Source organism: Mus musculus, chromosome 10 (assembly GCF_000001635.26).
Source record: "Mus musculus strain C57BL/6J chromosome 10, GRCm38.p6 C57BL/6J".
Taxonomy (NCBI): domain Eukaryota; kingdom Metazoa; phylum Chordata; class Mammalia; order Rodentia; family Muridae; genus Mus; species Mus musculus.
In genome coordinates, this window is record NC_000076.6 from 10,685,543 (window position 1) to 10,708,977 (window position 23,435).

The window sequence follows — 23,435 nt, forward strand, 5'->3', positions numbered from 1 at the left end:
CCCACCCCCCGCCCCATCACTGCGATCTCTTTTTGACTAGGACACATAGAAGACTCCAGGATCTTGTAGAACATATGAAAGCATGATTTATTTGGAAGTGTGTATGTGATGTCTTCATTAAAATTAAGAACTAAGCCTGGTGTGAATAGAAAGCTACTAAGGAGCTGGAAAACTAGATTTCCTTAACAGTGTGAGTTGGGTACAGAAAAGTCTGATGGGCTCCAGTGGAACAAAGGTAGAACCCATGGCTCCAGAGTTACACTAAAGATATAACCCTTCCTGTTCTCTTAAAAGCATAAATGACAAAGGACATCTTGGGATTTTAAATTCTAATTTTGGATCAAATGTCCTCAAAGTCAAACTGTGTCGCACCTTATGACCTGTCATGCATATTTTGTGTGATGTTTCAAATTTCCTCTTTGGAAGTGTGTTCTAGGCAAATCAAACAGTTGGGATTATTTGTTACACTGGCTTTTTTTCTAATGGTATAATGCTTAAATTCAGAGAAGGAATATGCACATTTAATAAATAGAAAATATTTATTATGATACAGCATCATTAAGATTATTTGACAAAAGGCAGTAACAAGCCAAAGGAAAACACTTTTACAAGAAGCAAAACACCTTGTAGAAGCACACACGTTACAGTGAAGATATTTTGCCCTTTAGGTACAGGGTATGTATGTGTACATCTCCAATTCTGAACAATTATATGAGCTAATAATCTATTTATTCTGGAAAATTTATAATCAGGATAAGAGTAGGCATTCAGTAATATTTTAATCAGTGTTGAAGGTGTTCATCAAATGTCTCAGACCAAAACCCTAGAGTTAACTTGCCTGTTACAGCATTTAAATAGGCAAACATTGCCTCATCTATTCTTGCCAAACAACAATAACAACAACAATAACAACAACAACAAAAAGCCCTGACTGCACAAGTCCCACAATAATGAAGGATGCATGTAAGTGCTTCAAGTTTAAAAGAGCAGGGGAAGGATGAATTCTTTCACAGGTTTCTCAACTGGTGGGAACCCATCTTTTTAGCACTGAGTCATCTTTGTTGTGTGTTTTGGTTTTTGAAACAGGGTATCTCTATTTAGGCTTAGAATTTCTTGGATAAAGCAGGCTGGCCTCAAACTTACAAAGCTCCACCTGCCTCTGCCTCCCAAGTGCTGGGCTTAAAGACATGGACCCCCATGTCCAGCTCTGTACTGTTATTTCCCATTCTGTTTCTTCACAGTGAAAACACAGAAGCTAATGTTTAAATTCTTGAGGTCTTTGCAATAAAGATGCTTAAAAATAACTTTAAAATAGAAGCCAAAAATTCTTGCAAAGGAATTCACTAAACTGGGCAGTAGGATGTGGCAACACACAAGAAACACAACTCTGACATAGGAGTTGATGTTAAATTCTGAACTTATGATGCTTTAGGCATTTGGAGATTCTAAAATGATGCTTTTTGGCTGAGAAATCAGCAGCTTCGACATGAAGGAAGCAAATTAAAGTGACTGAACATAAGGCATAAACAAAGATATTTAAAGGGATTTGATTCATCCCACAAATAACAGAAGAAATAAAAATAACAGGAACAATCTTTTTCTTTTGGGTTAGAAAAGGCAGGGTCAAGATGGAATAACTGGATTACATGTCTGTGGCTATTACATAGTAGTAAATGTGAGGATTTAAGAAAGAGACACTAACAAAAATATAAAAATTAAAATGCATGAAAATAAAAAATTAAGCATGATTGACAAGCAGATAGTTGAGACACTCTGGGTGGACTTGAGTGTTATTACATACTAGAAGACCGTGAAACTCAAGTATCTGTGGAAAAACTTTTTAAAAATATATCTGAAGTATTCTAAATATTGCCCTTTCAACCTTACATTTTAATAACAATGTGTGCAAGTTATAAAAAATGGACCCTTTACTGTCACCCACTGCTTGGTGATCTTTTTAAACAATGCCCTTTCAAACTTCTTCATTAATAACATTCTCGTTTCATAAAATATCTGAAAAATAATTTTCACTTAGAAGATTTCCCATCGAAGCTGCATGTGAGAAACATCAGACCACAGATCCAACCTCCAGAGAGACACTGGTACCTCACTGGTACATAAAAACATTTATACTATATCTGAAAGACGATTTTCTAGTGGCAGCTAGATTGACATTAAATGGCACAAATTTCATAATCACATGTATACAAGGAACACAGGAAAACACATTCAGTTGCTAGTTCCAGGGACTCCTGTGACAATAGGGGGAAAATCTAAACCAGTAATAGTTGCTATGAATACACCATTAAGTTCAAAGATAGATTCATTTCCATAGCACATGGGAGAAACAGCGGCACCGCATTGTACTGAAACTGAATCTTAGAAGTTCAACTGGTTGGTATTATTTGCTACAGTAAATGGAAGGTAAAACATGGTAATGCGGCTTGTCCTCTTCTGCTGGAGGGCAGTGGAGAACCTGGTTGGCACAGTGCAAGTGAGTTCACAAACGGCTTCTGACACTCCTCTCCAAAAGTATCAGTACACAAGTATGGAATCTGTGAAGAAGCTGGTACCTCACCTCGTTCATGGCCCTGTGCGTACATATCGTCTCGCTTCTCTCTTTACTCCCCATAGCACTTCTGATGAAGCTCATTTTGGAGATGACTTTGCTCAGACTTTCATTTTCCTAAACACAGGGAATCACAGAAATGCAAAAGGTTACTGTGCCTTTATCCCGGGCAACTAAAGGCTGGCACTGGATCACAGCAGTGGAACGGGACCCTCATGAGGTCAGTTCCTGGGTCTTCCTTAGTCCAGGAGTCTGCAGGCTCAGCACAGACAAGGTCTGAGATGGGAACTGTAGTCCGAACCAATCCCCATGTCCTGCCCTCTCTTCATCCACTCACTGGGATGACGAATTTATGATTCAGCTGGCGCCATGGCAGGGCCCGCTCCGTCTCTAGTTTCACCACGAGAGTGTGGGCAGATATATGTATGCACGACTGAGCAAACGAAGAGATTATTTTTGTTGATTTTATTTTTACGTTTTATTATTTTTTTCGATAAAAGTTACATACCATATGGAATTGTGCTTTGTCATAATTCCCTTTCTTTCTAGAGAAGGTTTTTGAATAATTCAAGAGTCACAGTCCTGGCCGGGACCACTGTTCAGTTGGCATCTTCCCTCTCCCTCTTTAAGGCAGCCGCATCTTTTTTCCTTTCCTTTCCTTTCCTTTCCTTTCCTTTCCTTTCCTTTCCTTTCCTTTCCTTTCCTTTCCTTTCCTTTCCTTTTCTTTTCTTTTTTTTCTTCCCTGCAGACTGTGGTCCTCCATCCCACCCCACCCCCTTGCTTTCTACACATTTCTGAAAGGGTTGACACTCCTTGGCATCTCTGGCTTCTCCACGCATACTCCCCCCTTACTACAGAGTGGAAGAGCTTTGCTTGTAGTCCCTCAGAATGACAGAGGCATAGGTCACATTTGGAGGGGTGCAGAGCACTGACTCAGACACTGGGGAACTGGGCACTGAGCTGCCAGAGGCCACGGAATCTCGGAAAGGAGAAGGGGGCGTCAGGGCAGGCGAATCCTCAGGCGTCAGCTTGCTGGCTGCAGGCAGGTCCTCCTCCTCTTCCAGATCGTCTTCCTCCGTGTTCCCTTCACGCTCATACACGAACTCCTGCAGGAGCTTGAACCTCTCGCTGCTGTCATCATCGTCGTCCTCCCCCGGAGGGGAGATGGGCTCCTCTCGGAAGGTGCTCAGCTGCAGGGGCAACATCTGCAGGTGTTGCGGTGGAGGCGGGGGCGGGTACAGGGAGCGCAGCCCGTTCCCTGGTGTCCCCGGGCCTGCCAGCACCGCGTGGAAGTCTGGAATCCCAGAGCCAAAGTTGGTGACCACGCCTTGCAGCTGGTCCATCAGGGATTTGGGCTGCTGCGGAGGCGGCTGAGGGGGCGGCTGCTGTTGCTGCTGCGGGAGAGGAGGAGGCAAGCCCTTGGGGATGACAGAATCAGCCAGGAACAAGGGCGTCTCTTCTGCGCTAAGGTGGGGTGGCAGAGGTGGCGTGGTGGCCACGGGTGGCCCGCGTCGGTGCACCACCATGGAAGGGCTGCTGGGAGGGCTGAAGTGAGTTGAAGGGGTATTGTCCTCTTCCTCCACGTTGTAAAGGGTCTTGGTGCTGGCGTCTGAAAAGGTCAGACTCTTGCCAGAGCCTTGGTAACTTTTAGTGAGGGGTTTAATTACGGCTGTTTGGTTACAGGCCGTCTCATTGGTCTTCACGTGCACAGAGAGGCGCTGCCACACATGCTGTCCCTTGGGCGCCTGTCTTCCACCTGGTTCAGACCATGACACAGACTTGCCGTTAGAACTATGAATAAAATAGAGATGGGTTTATTTACACATGGATCCTGCACAGAGGACAAAAGGCTTCTGAATTCTCTCCACCCCAGCGCTGTACAATTCAGCCGTACCCTCCACCCCCAACCCCACCCCCAGCTTCCCCATCCAGTAAATGAAACACTGGCAACTGCAGCTACCCAAGGCTGCCTCTGAAGAGGGAGCCAAGACATTGTACTCGTGCTAAGGAAGAAGTATTGACCCAAGAAAAGTTCCTGGTGAGAAAGCTCAGTCTGTTGTAGATACAGCTAATTTCATTTAGTTATACAATTTCCCAAAGTACACTGGCCCTCCACCCACCATGCACGTTCTAATAATGAAACAGTCCCATTGATGACAGTTAATGAAATGGTTAACAAATAATAAAAGATAAAGTTGTCTCTGATCGCAAGACTGAAGGATTATCAAAATTATGGAAGAAAAAAAAAAAAACGAAAGCAAACATGGGCACCTGTATACACACACAAACACACACACACACTCACACTCAAAAGTACTTCAGGTTCCCATAGACGACACAATGCAGAGACAGTCTTTGGGAGAAGCTAAGACGCACATAAAAAGCTACTCTTGCGGTGTTGTGGGATTTCTGAACTAGAAGTCCTCAATTGTCCATTCTGACTTGTATTTCCCAGCATGCACACAGACAAGACACAAAGGAAGCAAGAACAGACAACTAGAAAACAAACATACAAACAAACAAATCCAGTATGTTAGTGGCTGATGGAGGTCATAATCCCCCCTCCTTTTTTTTAAAATCTTAAAACATTATTTCTGGCACATGCAGTGCATGACAGTTCACATTAAGGTTCAGCTTCTCTGCTGCTAATAAGGAGTTTCACCCTAGGGATACTCAAATGAGCAGGCACACTGGAAAAGAGAGAACAGGAAAGGCTAAGAAACACATTACCCACAGCTTGCATTAATCCTTCTGCCAACTTTGATGCAAATGAGACAAAATTAAGATCCTAACAAAGCAGTGGTCACTAAGGCAAAGGAAGCTGCTTGGCTCTTTTTCTACTTATCCTTGCTAAAGAAAAACTCTAGAACACCCCCACCCTTCCAGCCTTCTCAGTGGCCATGGCTTGATTTGTAAGTCCCACTCAAAAGCTCCTGTATTGAAATTTTGCTTTTCAGGGCATCAGTGTTGCAGCAGGGAAGAGTGTCTCCTGCCCACCATTAGGTGAACAGCTTTGATGTGCCACATGCTTTGTGCCAAGATGCTGCACCATGGCAGAGGTCCAGAGAGTACAGTGCTTAGCGACCATGGGCTGAATCCCTTGAAACCATGAGCTAAGACAAACCATCTCTGTTTAGTTGAGTTTCTCAGATAATTTGCCATAAGAACACAACGCTAACACATCAGCTTGAATCCTCCTGAAACCCCAAGAAACCAACCAAGGAGAAAAATCACCCTGTAAAAGAAAACACAAAATGTTCTATGTCAGCCAGAAATTCTACTCATCCTGCATACTGCGACAGTTCAGCTCTTGCTTTTGAGACTCTGCTGATTTTCTATATAACTTCTAGCAGATGGCGACACCTTACCATAGCATTCTATTAATAAAAGCAGTGCTAATATTTAAAAAGAAGTCATTTTCTTTCTTTCTTTTTCCTTTTTAGGAGTTTGCTTTTTCTTTACACCTTATCAAAGCAACAGAAAAAGGAGCACAGTGAGAGCAAAGTTGTGACATTAAAAGAAATTGGAAAACAGGCATTCTTGCCTAGGTGGAGGTGTGAAGTAGACTGTCCCACATTATGGTCTTTTGTTTGAAGGAGGGAAGCAGAAAAGGATCAGCACCGCAATGGCCTATTGGATCATTTAGAAAACCAAGAACAAAGGCTGTGAAACATACATACGATTCTTGGAATGCTTAGGATAAGAATAATGCTCAACATTTCATATTTTATAACATTGAAAAGTGAAATAAGCCTAAGAAATTGAGATTCATTTTCAAGTCTGATAGTGAATAAAATTCTCAAAAATAGATATGACAGCTAAAACACTGACCTTGTTATTTATGGGACAAAGGTCATTCCCAACAACACATTGCCCAGTCACCCCTAAAACTAGCTTCAGGTATCCTCGTCTTCTGAGAAAACCCTGATGTAGTGACTCCGCCTACTCTATGTGTCCTATAGAGTATATGGTCAGCTGTTTATCACTGTCCAAAGACACATCCATGGACTCCTTTTGGACAGTACCCTAATGTTAACAGTATTAGTGATGATCAGGCAGTCAGCTATAATTCCAATTTAGTCCCATTTTAATTGAACACAATTTTTATTTTTGTGATGGGTGATTTCCTCCATCACTGTTAAAATTAGCAGAGTCACTTCCCCTCAGAGTCTTGCTCTAAATTACCTAAAATGTCCTGTTTAATTAGGAAACAGATATCATGTCCCAGGACATTTGGTGGATTATAAATTTACACTAACCTTTTTTCCCCCCAAGGACAAAACAAATTTCTTTTTAAAACAATCAGAGACACTGGGGGAAATTCATTATTGTGTGGACACATTGCAGCACAGGATATTAACTGCTCCTTCAGGAAAACTCACTTCTCATCCATGGTTCACAGATAACCTGAAGGGTCTACAGATGCTCATGCTCTCTAAGCACTGTTTATAGTGACCTGAATAAATAAAATTTTACAGGAGAAAATGTACTACTCTTTTTCAATGCCTGTGAATGGTATTGTGATAAATTACCATTAAATACAAACGGAACCACATCCTGATATGCTTTCATTGTGTTCTGTAACCCAGTAAACACTAATAAAGGAAATTACAGTCACTGATTCAGGTAAAGACCCAATCCTGTTTCCTATCTGAAGAGGCTGGAAACATGGTGTTAAGGAGAGAAAAATGCAAAAACTGTGTTGCAAGAGAATAAAAATATATTCAAAATCCAATAGGACTGTGAAATAAAAGCTTTGTTCAAGTCCAGACAGCTTTTGGGGAGTTTCTTGTTGCTGTTTCTTCTTTTCTTCTTCTTCTTCTTTCTTCTTTCTTCTTTCTTCTTTCTTCTTTCTTCTTTCTTCTTTCTTCTTTCTTCTTTCTTCTTCTTCTTCTTCTTCTTCTTCTTCTTCTTCTTCTTCTTCTTCTTCTTCTTCTCCTTCTCCTTCTCCTTCTCCTTCTCCTTCTCCTCCTCCTCCTCCTCCTCCTCCTCCTCCTCCTCCTCCTCCTCCTTCTCCTTCTCCTCTTCTCCTTCTCCTTCTCTCCTCCTCTTCCTCCTCCTCTCCTCCTCCTCCCTCTCCTTCTCCTTCTTCTCCCTCTCCCTCTTCTCCCTCCCCCTCCCTCTTCCTCCTCCCCCTTCTCCTCCTCCCTCTCCCCCTCCCCCTCCCCTCCCTCTGCCCCTTCCCCCCTCCTTCTCCTGGGAGGTTATCACAAGTAATAGAATGCTCACTTGCCAAGTGTGCAGGAAGCCCTAGTTTGATCTCCAGCCCTGCAAAAACCAGGCATGATAATAATACCTGTAATCTTGGCATAAGGAGGTTGAAGCAGGAGAATCAGAAGTTCAAGGGTGATCTTTAGCTACATGGCAAGTTTTAAGTCATCCTGGGCTACACATGACTCTACCTCAAAGAGGGTGGGGTGGGCTTAGTAATCTAGCTTAGAAATCTCCACATAATTGTCTCAATGCACTCTAACTTTCAGAGACAGACCTCGGGCCCAGAGTAACCTGTTTGCTGGAGATAAAAACACTGTGTATCAGGACTAACTTTCTTCACATGGTCACATATATTTATTGATAATTAAATGGTCAATGGTTTAACCAACCTACATCAAGCCTCTCTGGTTATAGGGCTATAAAATAATGGGCCCCAAGAACACAGCCCCCCATTTCCTCCTTTCGAGTAAAAATGTCTGAAACACTGGGCACTTTGCAACTTTTCAGGCAACCTTGAAGGAGAGGCTTGGAGCTGAGCTGGTGGGAGGGGGAGGCAGAAACACACTTTATCCTGATGGCTTGGATTTACATACCTCCTGCTCTATTTAAGACAGAACCTTAAGTCAAGACAAGAATATGGACTTGGGTAATCATCAAGTCTCTTTGTCTCCATCTCAATGTAGCTACACTGGACAAATCTCCTCCTCTGTGTTTCACTATTTAAATTGTCTCTTTTAATTGGCTCATCCAGGATGAGTTGCTGAAGCCAATTTGTTGGGGGCACAGGCTGTGACTCTAAGTCTGGTGATAATAAGATGATAGGAAGAGGAGATGGAGAAGGGAAAACTGTGTTTCATTCTCCTCTGCAGAACAGAATTTATAGGTTTGTGGTTGTAATCCGGCAATCAACAGGCTGGGGGTTTAACTTTGATTTTCTCCCATTAGCTTACGGTCCTAATCCTCCTGCCCCAAACAAAACAAAACAACAGTATTTGCAGTAAGTACTCTAGAGAGTAGTTAAGCCGTTTTGCCTACTCTCTCTTACTAACAATACTGAGAATCTCAAAGTAAAAAATACAGCTGTAGTTACATTTATATATAATGGCAATGTATCACAAAAGATATTAAATATGGGAGTGGGCCATATAAACAGATTATTGGCATTCAGAGTAAGCCTGTCTGCTTTATTTGTTTCTGAAGTGCTGGTTATATGAGCAGAGTGCATGCTCTCTGTCTCCGAGATCTCTAAAGTGAGAATAGTGCTGAGGCTGACCGTTAGGCAAGTCTCCATCCCAGGCTTAGGAGCTTCCCAGCAGGATGGAGAGAGCCATAGGAAAGACAAAATCTCTCTATTAAAAGGAAAGGCTCCCTCTTTAGAACCTGATGAGTCAAGCATTTGTTTTCTATATTAAAAAGGAGAAATGGGGCCATTGAGATGGCTCCGCTGGTGATGGAACTTGATGCTAAGTCCTGAGACCTGAGAATAAACAGTGTACTCAAATGATGGAAGGAAAGAACTGGTTCCCACGAGTTGTTACCTGACTTAAACACACGCTCTCTCTCCCCACCTTTCTCTCTCCATGATCACTCAACTAGTAACTAATAATGAACTGAAAACAGATCATCAGGGAGTTCCAGTAGGGAAGGAGAGAGAGTCTCACTAAGAACAGACTCTATGAACCACCAACACTAGGGTAGCCTACTATGGCCCCAAAGCTGCCTTTCATGTGGTCCCAACGCTTTTGTGTGGGATTCTGGCCCAAGTCTAGTGGAGCTGTTCATCCTCCCCTGCATATACATCAACCAGATGACACCATAACGCAGTCGGGAAGGTGGCTCTGGCAGGTTCAGAAACCATTTGAGATGGGCTTCTGTTTTCTCAGGAAACTGCAAGCAAATTACTTTCTATACTGACACTAGTTCCACTACTTGAAACATTCCAGAAAAAAATTTGGCATATTTAGCATAATGTCTTTACCTTGGAAGACTAGTTAAACCATTTTGCCTACTCATCATTACTCATAATAGAAGAGAATCTCAAATGTACTTTGGAAAGCAGATGAGCTCTTATTGTATGAGAACTCCATAGATTATGTAGATAGATAATCATAAACAGCATTGTGAAGTTTCTCCTTCCTCCATCTGAATTATATCCTCAACTATGGCTAGTCACAGAACCATTGTCTTAATGAAATATACAGTTTGCAAAGTCAAAGTATTTGACACTTAATGATTAGTCTTTAGATCAACCTATCTTCAGGCTTTGTGATACAGGTTGAAGGACAACACACAAATACACATGCACACACACACACACACACCACACTTTGCTTTTCATTAACTTCATGATTTATTTAATAAATCAATAAAGTAAAAATGTATCCAAAGTTTAATTTTCTTATCAAAATCAATGAAGCATGGATGTCTATCTCTAGAGTTTTTTTTTCCCCCGCATGAGTACCTACTATTCTGATAAAATTACTGAGTCATTTTCAAACTAAAAGAGAATTCTGATGGTTCTTAAACTTTTCCAAAAGAGTTTTAAAAGATCTTTGGTTTTTAATCATTTCCTAGGTGTTGAAAGAAAGTCTCTTGTTGAAGAGAGCTGGCCCACACTGTTCTTGCAGAAAACATGGGTTTGGTTCCTAGCAACCACTCGGGGCATCTCACAACCATCCGTAACTCTAGGTCCAGATGATCCAACACCCTCTTCTGGCCTCCATGGGTATCTGTATTCATATATATAAACAAACATATATACATATAATTACAAATTATTATAAAATGATAAGATATGTGTACCAGGGAAATGTTCTTGTAGTGGTAGCCCATATGCTGTAAGAATCATTTAGGAAACACATAGGAATATACTGTGTTACTTATGAAGAAAGTTCAGATCAGACAATGTCATTTCTTTTATGTCCCCTTTTGCCAGACTTGGATTTTAGTTGCCAGTCACTTACTGCCCTTCAGTTCTCATAGTCTGCCTGAAAAATATGGAAAAGTTGTGTTGCTCTGGCTAGATTATTCCTCAGGGGCAGAGAGACAGAGACAGACCATAATGATCCAGTTTACTTCTTACGTTAGTCTCTTTGTGTGCTCTTTACAAAAAACAGTGGGTACTGAAGGTTAGAGAAAGAACATTTTCTTATTTTCACTTTGCCAGGACAACCATGACTAAAAATATTTGGCCTTAGTCTGAGGTATACAGGTTGAAAGCCACTGATCTCTTTCTGTTCCTTTATAATCTGAAGATAAGAGGCGTAAATAGCCTGTTCTTAAAGTTCTCAACAACCCACCTGTTAGCTTTGCTGATATGTGTATTTATTTCTTCTTTAATCTCCACCAAAGAAGTTTATTCATGTTGTACTTTTGTTCATAGGAACTCACCTTTAAGTCATGAACTGTCAGTTGATTCTCTTTGGCCCTGCTGCCATGACAAGACAAACACATCCATCCCTATCAATTTCTTGTGACAGGCAGCCAGCAGCTGTCACAAATTAGCATCTCCTTGCTGTGTCCTTGGTGAGACTCACCCACAGTGTAAGAAATATTTAATGCCTTTAGACTTGGAAGAATAGCAGGGATGTCATCCAGCTATGGTCCAGTGGCTTTGATAGTGGCCTCCCAAGTGCCAGCTAAAAACTCTGTCGTGACTACCCAATGTGCCCTTCCTTCATCTAGATTATTTGGTGGAGGGTGCACTGTTGGTACCCAGGATTCTACAGGGTAGCAAAAGGAGGCTACAGACTTCCTGGTACACTTCACTGAGGAAAGGGAAGAGACAGCATGGCCTTGTTTACCAGCCTCTGCCGCCAGCTCACTACCAAACATTGGAACAAATTGGGCTCCTCTATCTGAAGAGCTATTCCAGCCACAGACACCTCATCAGTGGACTCCCTCTGCTGCAGGAATGTGTACCTTTGACTCTCCCAGGCGTTTGGAGGGCTGTAAAGGAACAGCTGAGAAAAACCACAGACTCCGTGCACAATGAATCGAACATGGTCTAGGTGCTTTGGTTAACTTAAAGAGACACTGTCAAGAGCTAAAGGTCAAAAATCGGACCAAACATGCACGGTTTTTATCCGACTTGAATGTCTGATAAGAACCATATAGAATGCTGGGGGAAACTATTTTCGCTTGTTTGTTTGTTTGTTTATAAAATTTGCTTTAAGTGGGACTCACAAACCTTTCGTTTTGTGTTCCCTAGGGTGTGGGAGACACTCAGCAGTGGCTCATGTTAGCACCCGCCCTCAAACACCCACACTGTGGGACTTTTCCATAAATTTCAGCTATGGCTTTTACTTCAATGCAGACGCGATTATTTCAAACATTTGTGCATCAGCGGGGGGAGGGGGAGGCAAAAGGAAAAGAAAAGAAATAAAAAGAAAAGGCTCTGTTTGCCAAGAAGAAGCTGACAAGTTTGTTGAGGGGAAGATTCACTTTTGAGCTCATGAGTGGGAGTCACAGACCAAAGTGAATCCTTAAAGCTGGGGACAGTGCTGCATTGGAACAGAAAACAAGCAGAAAAACTAACAGCTTGACAGTGTCCTTTTAAGAACGATGGACAATTGGATAAGACAGTCGTGCAAACCACGGCACGTCTATGAGTCCCTCATTCTTGATGGCATGCACCACAATTGGCTCCATGTTAGAAAGTGGAAGTACCCAGGAGAGAGAAAGCAAGGGGCAAACACTATATTTCCATGCAGCTTCTCTTACACATTCACTGCAGTGTGGGGGTTTTCAAAGCTGCACATGTGCCGACGGACACTGGCTGCTGGGCGAGAATTCTGGCTGCCTCTTCCTGAAGATTGAAAAGAAAAAGCAAGGGGTTAAACAGTATGTGCACAGCTAGAGTGACTCCACACTCAGGAGGTGCCTGGTCCACGGCAGGGCCAAGCCTGGCTCCTGACCCTTTCTGCATGTCTCTGCTTCTGTGTCTTGGCTGGAACTTGCAGCAGTGGCTGTTTCTTACTGCTGGAGCTCCTTCCTCAAAGCAACCTCAATGGACTCACTTTTCTATCATAGAACCAACTCTCTTCCATGGACCTCTCCTAGACTGGTTCTTTACCTTCGCTGTGTACTACTTTAGAAGGCTGTGGATAGTTATGTAGGTTGACTTTCTACCACCATGCCTCTTGATGGATTTTTGTGAACTTATTTCTGAACCTATGGCTTTCCTTTACATTTCTCATTGTATGCCATATTAGCCGATTCTGAAGGCATGGCTGCCATTTCATTTAAAGTCATGTTTTTTTCTTGTGCTCATAATATTTTATATGTCTAAGAGTGGAATGTCAAGAGGCCCACCTGCTGAGGTTGAAGGTATCTGCCACAAGGGGACACATCATCTCATTCCCTGGCTGATGGATCCTCATACAAAACACAGGTTGATCTGTACAGTGTGTCATTCTTAGCAAGAGAGAACACTTGCTAGACACAGCAAAGTTGATGGGCAGTCAGGTGGATGGAGACTCAAAATAAGTTTACTTCCCCATAGCGCTGAGAAAGACCAGTAGCTTAGAAAGTGGTGATAGAAATGCTATCCTGCTATTATGCCATACAAGAGGGCTAGCTTCCCTGGGAAAGAGCTTCGGGCATATGACACCAGGGACGAAGCACCTGCATGTTCTTGGCAGTGTTGCAGAGAATGGTAGAATTCAAGGGAAGTTTCTCGATTTGGAAAACTCTGTGGGGATTTACTTTCTTGCAGCTTCCTCCAGTGAACTCACACATGTTTTCTATTAAGTCTGTATTTGATCATTTACTCCAGTCTTTGGTGATGGCTCTGTAGGCATAGCCAGAGAGGACCATGACAGTTTTCTATCCCATCAAAACAGAAGAATAGAACCTCAGAAGGAAGAGGAAGGGGAAGGAGAAGGGGAAGGGGAAGGGGAAGGGGAAGGGGAAGGGGAAGGGGAAGGGGAAGGGGAAGGGACTCATCATGGCTTGTCCCGTATTCTAAGGCTTTGAGCTGATTACAAACAGGTTCTGAGAAAAGGATCTGTGAGTTTGAAATCTCCATGTAGAATTAATTCTGTATAGTCATTTTTCACCTTTTGGAAGCAAGGAACCTAAATTGGGTTTATATGATGAGGAAAGATTTTCTATTTTCTAGTTGAATATGATATCGAAAAAGCAAATCCTATCAATGAATAAAGAGCCATCAAATGGCAAGCACCCACAAAACATTCAAAAGCATGTGCTGAACTCTGTAATTTGAAACTCCAGTCCAGAAATGAGAAATAGAGACAAATCAGTATAATTTCATACCTACTGAGATAATTCATTTATTTTTTAAAAATTAGACAAAGAGAAACTGTTTGCTGTTGAACTTGCCAACTAGACTAACAATGACATAAAACATGCCAGCCTGAAATCAAAAATACCATTTAAAAAATGATCAGCAGAGAGGAGACAATAAAGCGAAACTTGTGCTTGTATTTATAAAATAAAGTTGAAAGGAACATTTACCTTGTAAAATATTGCTAAAATCTCTCCTTCTTGAGGAGTTGGAGAATATATCCAAAGCACTGGGCTTTATTTTTCTGAACTCTTCCTGCATTCATTTGACTTTAAAATTAACTCTACTTTGGAGAAAAGTCTGCACATTGCCTGGTCAAATGGTGTCAGACACCAGGGTTCCCAGCAGATCTAGCTTCAAAAGCCAGAGACTAGCCAGATCCCTCTGGGAGCCCAACACTTGCTGTTTATTATTCTGGGATCAACCTCTTAAAACGCTCTCAATTTTATCCTTAAGTTTGTGTTCTGAAGGTGATGGGGGAATGAGAAAATAGAACATGTATTGAAGCACCAACTCATAGATGGTCACATATCAACAGTCTCTCTCCTTTATTTGCATAGGGCTTTGAGTATAGTCTCTCTTTTCCTTTCTGTCCCAGTCATTATAGCCCCCCATTCTTTTGTTGTTGTTGCTGGGTTTTTTTGTTTGTTTGTTTGTTTTGTTTTTGTCTTTTTTGGAGACAGGGTTTCTCTGTGTAGCCCTAGCTGTCCTGGAACTCACTTTGTAGACCAGGCTGGCCTTGAACTCAGAAATCTGCCTGCCTCTGCCTCCAAAGTGCTGGGATTAAATAGCCTCCCATTCTTGTAGATGGCAAGGCACCACTACTGCAGGGATCTTGGGCACAAGCTCCTGAAGGACCAAGATATGTTACAGTCTCTATCTTTGTCTCCCTCTCTCCCCTTCTCCCCCCTCTTCCCCTCTCTATCTCTCTCTCTCAGAACATTTACTACAATTACCAGTTTGCAGGCTATAGGGGAGGGATAGACCTCTTGCCTATTCTTGATCCAGATCTTCAGATGCATCTCAACTGATAGAATGCTCTGGCTCTCACATCTATAGCATGGCTCACATGGGGATAACATGGAAGCAGGAGACAATTTGAGTTCTGTCATGGTACCTGCACAGGGATTGATTGGGAGTAGAACTTTGCATCTTGGATGATACACACATGTTAAGTCCCAGAATAAGTAGCTAGGGTAACAACTGGAATGAGAGGTTTTCCCCTGAGAATGTCTTTCTGTACAAGTGAACAAGACATTGCTCCTTTAGCACAATTCTGTTTCCAGCTTTTAAACCAAGGACTTTATGTTTTAGTTTTGCACTGGACCTTTCAAGTGATGTAGGGAATCCTGTCTGCTAAGGATGGGTAACATACAAATGAGATGGGAACTGTCCTGGTAGCATGGAGACAGTCTGATCTTTACACAGGTGCAGTGATTTGCATGCTGGGACAGCATCTGCATTTCTATATGCCCCAGGGGAGCTGTGATAGGAAACTCCATGGTTTCTGTAGCTCACTCTTTTTGGCACTACTTCTGCATTTAGTCGAGTTTGTGGTTGCTTTTGGGTTTCAGCCTGATTGACAGCTTTATGTAGTAACTGTAAGAATTCCAAAGCCACACTAATTGACTATTGATCAAAGAAGTTGAGAAGAGTAAAATCTACTTCATGATCTTGATGGTTTTGGTCTCTGACTTTTCCTTTGCATTTAAGTAAAATAAACAATACCCCTGCACACCAGCTTTGAGTCTATGAAAGGGATACTCACTAAAGATTATTGGCCAAGACTTAAAAATTCTGATGCCCAACTGGCCATTTTACCAACTACATAAATACTGGGAGAAGGAGCTTGGCTCTAGGGTATTTTTAGCAACTGTAAAACCACATATTCAAACAACTACAGATTCATCAAATCAGAGTAAAAGCTTGGAGGGAAAAGGCAGCATATGGGGGCTTGTCAAATATAAGTCTCAAATCTGTGCTGGAATCTTTTGGCACAAAGTATGGATTTAAAGAAACCCCAGGATTTTAGTTAGAAAGATCTTTTCAGTAATTTCTTTCGAAAGTGCAAGGGATCCCCCATCCCTCTATCTACTTCTCTCCCCTTTTGTGTTCTTTTTATATAAAGTTGCTCCTTGCCATGAACCAATGGGCTATCCAAACTTTCTCCTCTTGATTCTATTATCCAAATATTATTCCTTTGTATAGAAGCCTACATCTCTTTAAGTATACTTAGATCCAAATGGTTTTGTTTTATTGTGTTATTTTATCTACATTGAATAGCCCCTATATCCATCTCTGATAGAATTTATCCTTTATATGGACTTGAGAAATGTCAGCTGTTGTTTTCCAAAACATGACATTGATAACTGGACAACGAACCCAGAGCATTTTGTGCCTTCAATTAAGCCATTATCTCCTTCAGATTCACTTTTTTTTCATAAAATACTGTTGGACTTATATGTGTAAAAGGGGCTCCAGAAAGCAAAGAGCGGTTTCAGGTTCACCCATTACTGTGAAAGGGGGAGAAAGTCATGGTGTTTTTACATTACCCTAATTCATAATGTCTCCAGATTCACCTGCACTTTCACGTGATGCTAGCCATCTTCCTTACTCAAGAGTTTCAATAAATATATGCAGCATCTCAACTGTATTTCATTTTAGGCAACATCAGTGACATCAAGTGGGTGTGCTAGGCAGAGGTAAATGCTGGATAGAGTTGGGTGAGTTGCCTGTGTTTGAAGCCGTATGTCTGTGGTAGAGTTGGAGGTGAATCTACTTTTAGTAGAAACAGAATGTTCTAGACAATTCCAGATGGTCACTTTTAAGGATATATACAGCTCACCATGGAAATAATGTGGCAGCTGTCCAAACTAGTCATGAAGAATGACGGCAACCACTCAAGGCCATGTTAACAGACCATGGTCTACCTTTTTGGTTGCCATGGCTATAGATAAGTAAGATCATTTGTGTCTCTGATTGGTTTTCAGAAGCCAGATGCATTTTTCCCATTATCTAAATTTATTATTTATTTCTCAGTATTTACTACTCAGAGTAGAGAATGGAATTCTGCATGCATGCATGCATAAACCTCCTGTGAATCTTAATTTCTCCCACTTTTCCTTGTAACACACACATTTAATACAGTGTATTTGGTTCCTTAAGAAACACAAATGCAGTCTCCCTATTATTGTCATAAAATATTGCCCCATTTAAAAATCCTTAGTTTCTAAGATTGCAAGCTAATAAGAGACTATGGAAGATGATTTAATAAAGCCTTATTTATTTATTGCCACAGATGCATCACAGATTAAAACCCATTTGCTAGGGAAAACAATAAGAGTATATTAAAGGTTTCTATATAGTAGTCTACATGCTAATCACATTTTAAAGAGAAAATATGTTTCATCCTTTGGAACATCTTAATCTGATTACAATATTTGTATAACTGTGCATTAGCAAATAATATGTGGAAGCTTTTATATTATTAAATATTGTGTTTATGGCCTTATGCTTCATTTTTATTCAACAATGGCCCTTTTCACAGGGTATTACATGCATCAACAACTAGCTTAGTACTTAAGCTAAACTGAATAAATATGTTCTACAAACCTATCTACTCTTCAGTGAATGTCAGTTTAGGTTGTTTCCCATATTTTGCTCTTTGGAGCAAACCCTCTTCAGCAAATCCCCTTGCACACAAAAGCTGTGCTTTTTACAGGAGGTAACCAGATGTTGAACTGGTAAGTTGTTTTTTTTATGGTACCGACATTGTCTGGGGAGTGCATGCGCGGTTTACACTGGTTTGTGAGGTTCCATGTTATTATTTATAGCTAACTCTACTTAAATTTTCAACATTTAAAAAAATTACCTTTTGATTAGGAAAAATGACTGATATAAACTGGAGTCTGTTCAATATAAACATAATACACCTTTAGCCAGTGTTTGACCCCCTGATTTTAACAGTCATTACTGATTAAAGGACTGAACCAGTGCTTTGACTAAACGACTAAGTGTTGAGAGAGAGAAATGATCTAGAGAAATCCAGAAAATTGTAAGCCAAGCTTTCTGGGTGAACATGAAATTATTTCGAACTTGAGTGCCAGGTGAACACACAGATGGTAAAGTCAGCCTATACTAATGAGAACTCAGATGGGAACAAGGACTCAATACGGAGAATTGTACCAAAAACTTTATACTGTATTTTTTGTAACTTTATCTATAATCTGAAATTTTGAATGAAGCTGAATTCTGAAGTAAAAGAACAACAAATTTTGTGGAGGAATTTTCAAGACAGCATTACTTGTAGGCTGTGGCCCAGTTATCACTAGCTGCTTTTAAGCAGGTTTATAGTGATGATTTGGAACAAACTGGAGAGTAAAAAGCATTTATAAAATTGACTGTTATCAAGAAAAGATGCTCACAGTCATCTACTGGATGGAACACAGGGCCCCCAATGGAGGAGCTAGAGAAAGTACCCAAGGAGCTGAAGGGGTCTGCAACCCTATAGGTGGACCAACAATATGAACTAACCAGTACCCCCAGAGCTCGTATCTCTAGCTGCATATGTAGCAGAAGATGGCCTAGTCGGCTATCATTGGGAAGAGAGGCCCCTTGGTCTTGCAAACTTTATATGCCCCAGTACAGGGGAACGCCAGGGCCAAGAAGTGGGAGTGGGTGGGTAGGGGAGCAGGGCAGGGGGAGGGTATAGGTGACTTTCGGGATAGCATTTGAAATGTAAATGAAGAAAAGATCTAATAAAAAATTGGAGAAAAAAAGGAATTTGAAAGTTTTTTTCAAAGAGAATGACCTCTTGAGGATATTAGTGTCATTAAAGAGAGGCTGGTCTCTCTGCCCTAGAGCTATAGAATAGGTCACTGGGCACATTTCAAGAGTTAGTGGTAACCTGTTTATCCAAGACTCTTGTATGTAAAACTCCAACCTCATTTGACTTTCCTGTGAAAAGAGAGCTTTGCTGGGTTCTCCCCTCAAAATGGGTACCTAGAAGAGAAAAACTTCCCAGGCCCAGCCACCCAGACACTAAGGAGAAATTAAAACTCCGGCCCAAACTCCCTTACTGTTTAGCTGGTAGCAAAATCAGCATGGTTTTCTCCACATGGAACTGGTTGTGTAGGCATGCTGAATGTTAAGTGTTACAAAGTTACAAAGGATTGCATCAAAGCCCCACAGAAACCCCTGCAAGGAGAGACAGCATCAACCAGTGTCAAATGTTCTGCATGCTTCCCATAAAAAAGATCTGTATGGGGTCATGGAGTTAAACCCTAAGTTAAAGTTTAAGAAAACTTAAAATGTTGGGCATAGCAGAAATGTGTGCTGAGAACAGTGACAAGCACCAAATGGAAGCACCCCAAAGAGAGAAGCCATGTGGAGCATTAATGATATGGCTGTAAGGATGGGACTGTCTAAGCCTGTTGACATGCGATCATGACATGTTCTTCAAATGCTGGACATGGAGGACCATGATTTCCTGGTTTCCCTGCTGAGTTTAGTCTTGTTCTGGTTCATCCATCTTTGCTTCATTTCTCCTTCTTGAGCAGGAATGTTTACTCTGTGCTTTGGAAGTAGGTAAGTTCCACATGGATTCTTCCAGGGACTCATAACTAAGAGATAGTTTTAAGCCTCAGTAAAAAAATTCTGGACTTAGACTTTTGAGCAATATTAAAAGTTTGGGATGTGTTACAGATTGAAAATCAAATATGCAAAGATAACTGTAAAGAGACCTAGTATTTGGGTGAGAATTCTGAAAACTTTGCCTATAGCCATAACACGACTATTATACTTTTGTTTCCATTAAGGTTTATTTCATGCCATTGTTTACCTTAAACAGAGGGATGCTAATCAGAATATTAAGTTTTGTGTCATTACTCCCCAAATCTGAAGAATCATTATACAAGTACCATACCGTTAAGAGCATAGTAACCCCAAAATCATAGTTGTATCACAGCCTATTGAAAAAGATTAGAGGGAGAGATTTAGGCAGTCAAAACAAAACAAAACAAAACAAACAAACAAACAAACAAAAACCTTCAGCATTTAGCTAAAACATAATACCTTGGAGAAAACCAACTCTTATGCTGAAAATGAGTAGAAAAAAAAATATTTTTTTGAAAACCACTTGCAGACATTGAGACGATACCATGACAACGAGAATCCAAGGGATCAATAAGTCAGAGGAAGAGAATTTCAGTGGGAAAGCAGATAATCTTCAAGCTATTTTTCCCTCAGGATATTCCATGATTCTTGATATAGCATAACAAATAGAGAATCCAGGTAGAACAAAACAGATGGGTTTTGGTGGGGGAGGTCAAAAAGCCTTTTAATCAGGCTGTAGACATAAACATTTGAATTTAAGTTTCCCAAAGAAGTCAGGACTTGAGGATTCAAGATCCTGGAATGAGTGCAGAAAAGAAAGGTGGAGCTGAACACGTGTTATGAAATTACAGGATATATTCAATTCGCTTCAGTCTACCACCAGATGATACACAAGGAAAAATGTGAACTGCTGAGTGAGTGCAGGCCAGCCCTGACTTATGATGAGTTTACTCAGACGCTTTTGGCTCTATGACAGTGTGAACATGATATACACATAGTAAAACCTTCACTTTGAAATTTGAGTTAAGATTGGCCTTCATGAATGACACTAATGCCTCTATAAATAGATTCCAGGGAATTATCTAGTCATGAAGACATAAGCAAAGTCCTCATCTAGAAAGTAAAACCCACCTAGCAGCATCCTCATTTCAAGTGTGAAGTCTTCAGAACCACAACAAATCAATGTGGCTCATGGTAGAAACTGAATAAAGACATTCCTTCAACCAGCCACACATAGAAATTAGTCAAGATGTATTATAGCACTAAATGTAGGAGTCAAATTCACAAAGCTCATAAATGAAACAGACAATGCCCTGAAGACCTGGTGACTGCCAAATATATTTTATGGTGGACATAAAAATAACTAAGCATAAAAGTGATCATTCTAGCTTCATCAAAATTAATAACTCTCACTCATCAAAAGATATTAACCAATAAAATAAAGCATCAAGTCAAACATATAAGAAAATGTGCAATATATAGCATTATTGACTTGCTTTCGGATCTGGATTTTTCAATTCTTTTTATTAATTTATTTATGGCCTCTGAAGTGAAATACTAACGCATATATTAACATGCATAGATTTTAATGATGGTTGATATGTTTTACATGAATATGTAACACACTCTAATATTCAACATAAAAACTAATTACAGGAATGATGATTTGGAGGCTGAAGAGATAGTTCAAGAGAAACTATAAAGATCTCCACACATATGCTATAGTCACACACACACACACACACACACACACACACACACACACACACGTGTATGCATACACAAATAGAAAAGATTGTATAATGACCTTTGTCAAACATAACTGCAGAAATGAAACTCAATGAGTATTAAAAGTAAGAACTCTAGTGCAAAATGAATGCACCGTTGGACAAAGTAGATATACTAAACCTATTTTAAAAGGAGAAGATATTACTCCTTTTAAGTGTGTGAGCAACATTTTTTAAAACTCTTCTCAGTATTGAGCTGTGAGAAATGAGAGTAAGTATTCTAGAACACTTGTATGGGCATCACGAGAGGTGAATATACAATTTTGAAATATACTGATTTGTTGGATTCTTCTTGTGGGAGAAGGGGAGTATGTTTGTAGTACATGATAATACCTGAACTTGAACTATCTGAATTTCTGGATTGGATAGGCTGAGAACATAAATAACAAATAGGGTATGAAGCCCTAATTTTCAATAGATGTTTAAACAATTTTCTGCCTTACAGCAATATGATTTCATAAAACACTTGCATGTTCTAAGTAAATAGAGTGTAGTAGGCAGACTAGGAGTGTTAACTGTCTCCACTCTAGAGCTAAAACAGCCCTATTGCACTCTATAAAAAGTGAATGTGAAAGTGAGGCATGCTGTTGTTACCACAGTGAATATTGTTCCTGAAGCACGCTGGAGTCATCCCATTGCATTCAGTTATCCATATTGTACTCTATTCTATGCCTCTACATTCTGGTGTCTCAACTACCACCCTTCTTTACGGCCTGAAACACCATCTCCAGGAGTTGCTATATATGAGAGCCAGCAGTGGTCACAACCAGCTTTTGAGCTTACATGCTACAATACCAATTTGTCAATCAAGACATGTGTATTTGTACAATAGTGGCACTACTGCTGTGGCAGTAACCAACTGATTTATGACTGGAGCTGGGGCCCAGTCTATATGCACTATGGAGTTTATTTCTTGCACTATGGTCAAAGGCTTATGACTTGGAAAGCTATTGGCTCTAGACATGAACCTTACACTTTCATTCTGCTAATTGCTTATCTTGATCTGCATCTTAACTGTGTGTGTGTGTGTGTGTGTGTGTGTGTGTGTGTGTGTGTGTAATAGATTACTGCTATCTTCATCCTTGATCAAAGAAATTTACCTTTCATCAAATAGCATTTAGCACAGTGACTCATGGTTGGCCAAAGTGCTGAGTGACTATGACTATTGCCTGCTCATCTTTAGATGGGACACCCACATTTCTCCCTCCTAGGTTCCAGGAACATTGTGAAAGAGTTGGATTAGAAAGAATATAAGCTCCAGGTGACAAGAGGATTATAAACACTGTCTTATGGGTATGACCTGGCCATGGTGCTCATGAACTCACAAACCCAAGTTGTCTACAAATGACGGGTACAAGACTGATTCTTAGATGGGAAAGAAGTCCAGGGATCCCTATCCAGTGTATCTACTGGCAGTTGAGGGTTCCTGGTGGAGATGGTCATTATATTTAGTGATGTGACTACTGAGTTAGTAGATAACTTCAGACCCATACCCTGTGAATGGTGCTGGTTAAATCCAGAGAGTCACAGAACAAAATAAAAAGACTAATGGGACATGAAAAGACTGATGGGAATTTGGTGGCAGAAGGAGGAGGCACTATGGAGGGATTAGCATGGGTAGGATGAATTACATACATGTAAGAACTTGTTAAAGAAAAAAAAATAAAACAAGCCCCAGCTTAAGCAATACTTCCTGTCAACATTTCCCCACCCTTAGATTAGTTAAATGTCTCATGGTGTTCTGTAACACCTGCATTTCTTGTATTAACCCTTCATTGTTTGGTCTTTGGTTAGATATCAGGTAGAGTCAAAGCTGTTTTTCCCACCACTTGTATTTGTCCTAGTGCCCAGCACATAGCCTGTGCTTGAAAGTCATTATTAAGTGAGCTACCACTGTTTCTCTTGCAGTTTTGAAGGATGTGTGAGAAAAAGTGCATCCTGGAAA

At 40.7% G+C, this 23,435-nt stretch overlaps 1 protein-coding gene across 5 annotated transcripts in view; it reads right to left on the bottom strand.

Annotated features, from left to right (window-relative positions):
- Positions 1-516: 516 nt before the first annotated feature.
- Grm1 (glutamate receptor, metabotropic 1) overlaps positions 517-23,435 on the bottom strand; it is a 396,324-nt gene continuing 373,405 nt past the window's right edge. For 4 of the 5 annotated variants that reach the window (XM_006512549.4, NM_016976.3, XM_006512550.3 and 1 more), the window contains one exon: positions 517-4,360. In XM_006512549.4, the coding sequence (XP_006512612.1) occupies positions 3,421-4,360 (940 nt within the window). In that variant the 3' untranslated portion in view covers positions 517-3,420. Of the gene's footprint in view, positions 4,361-12,505; positions 12,591-23,435 lie in introns of all 5 variants that reach the window. The other variant, NM_001114333.2, reaches the window with a different exon arrangement.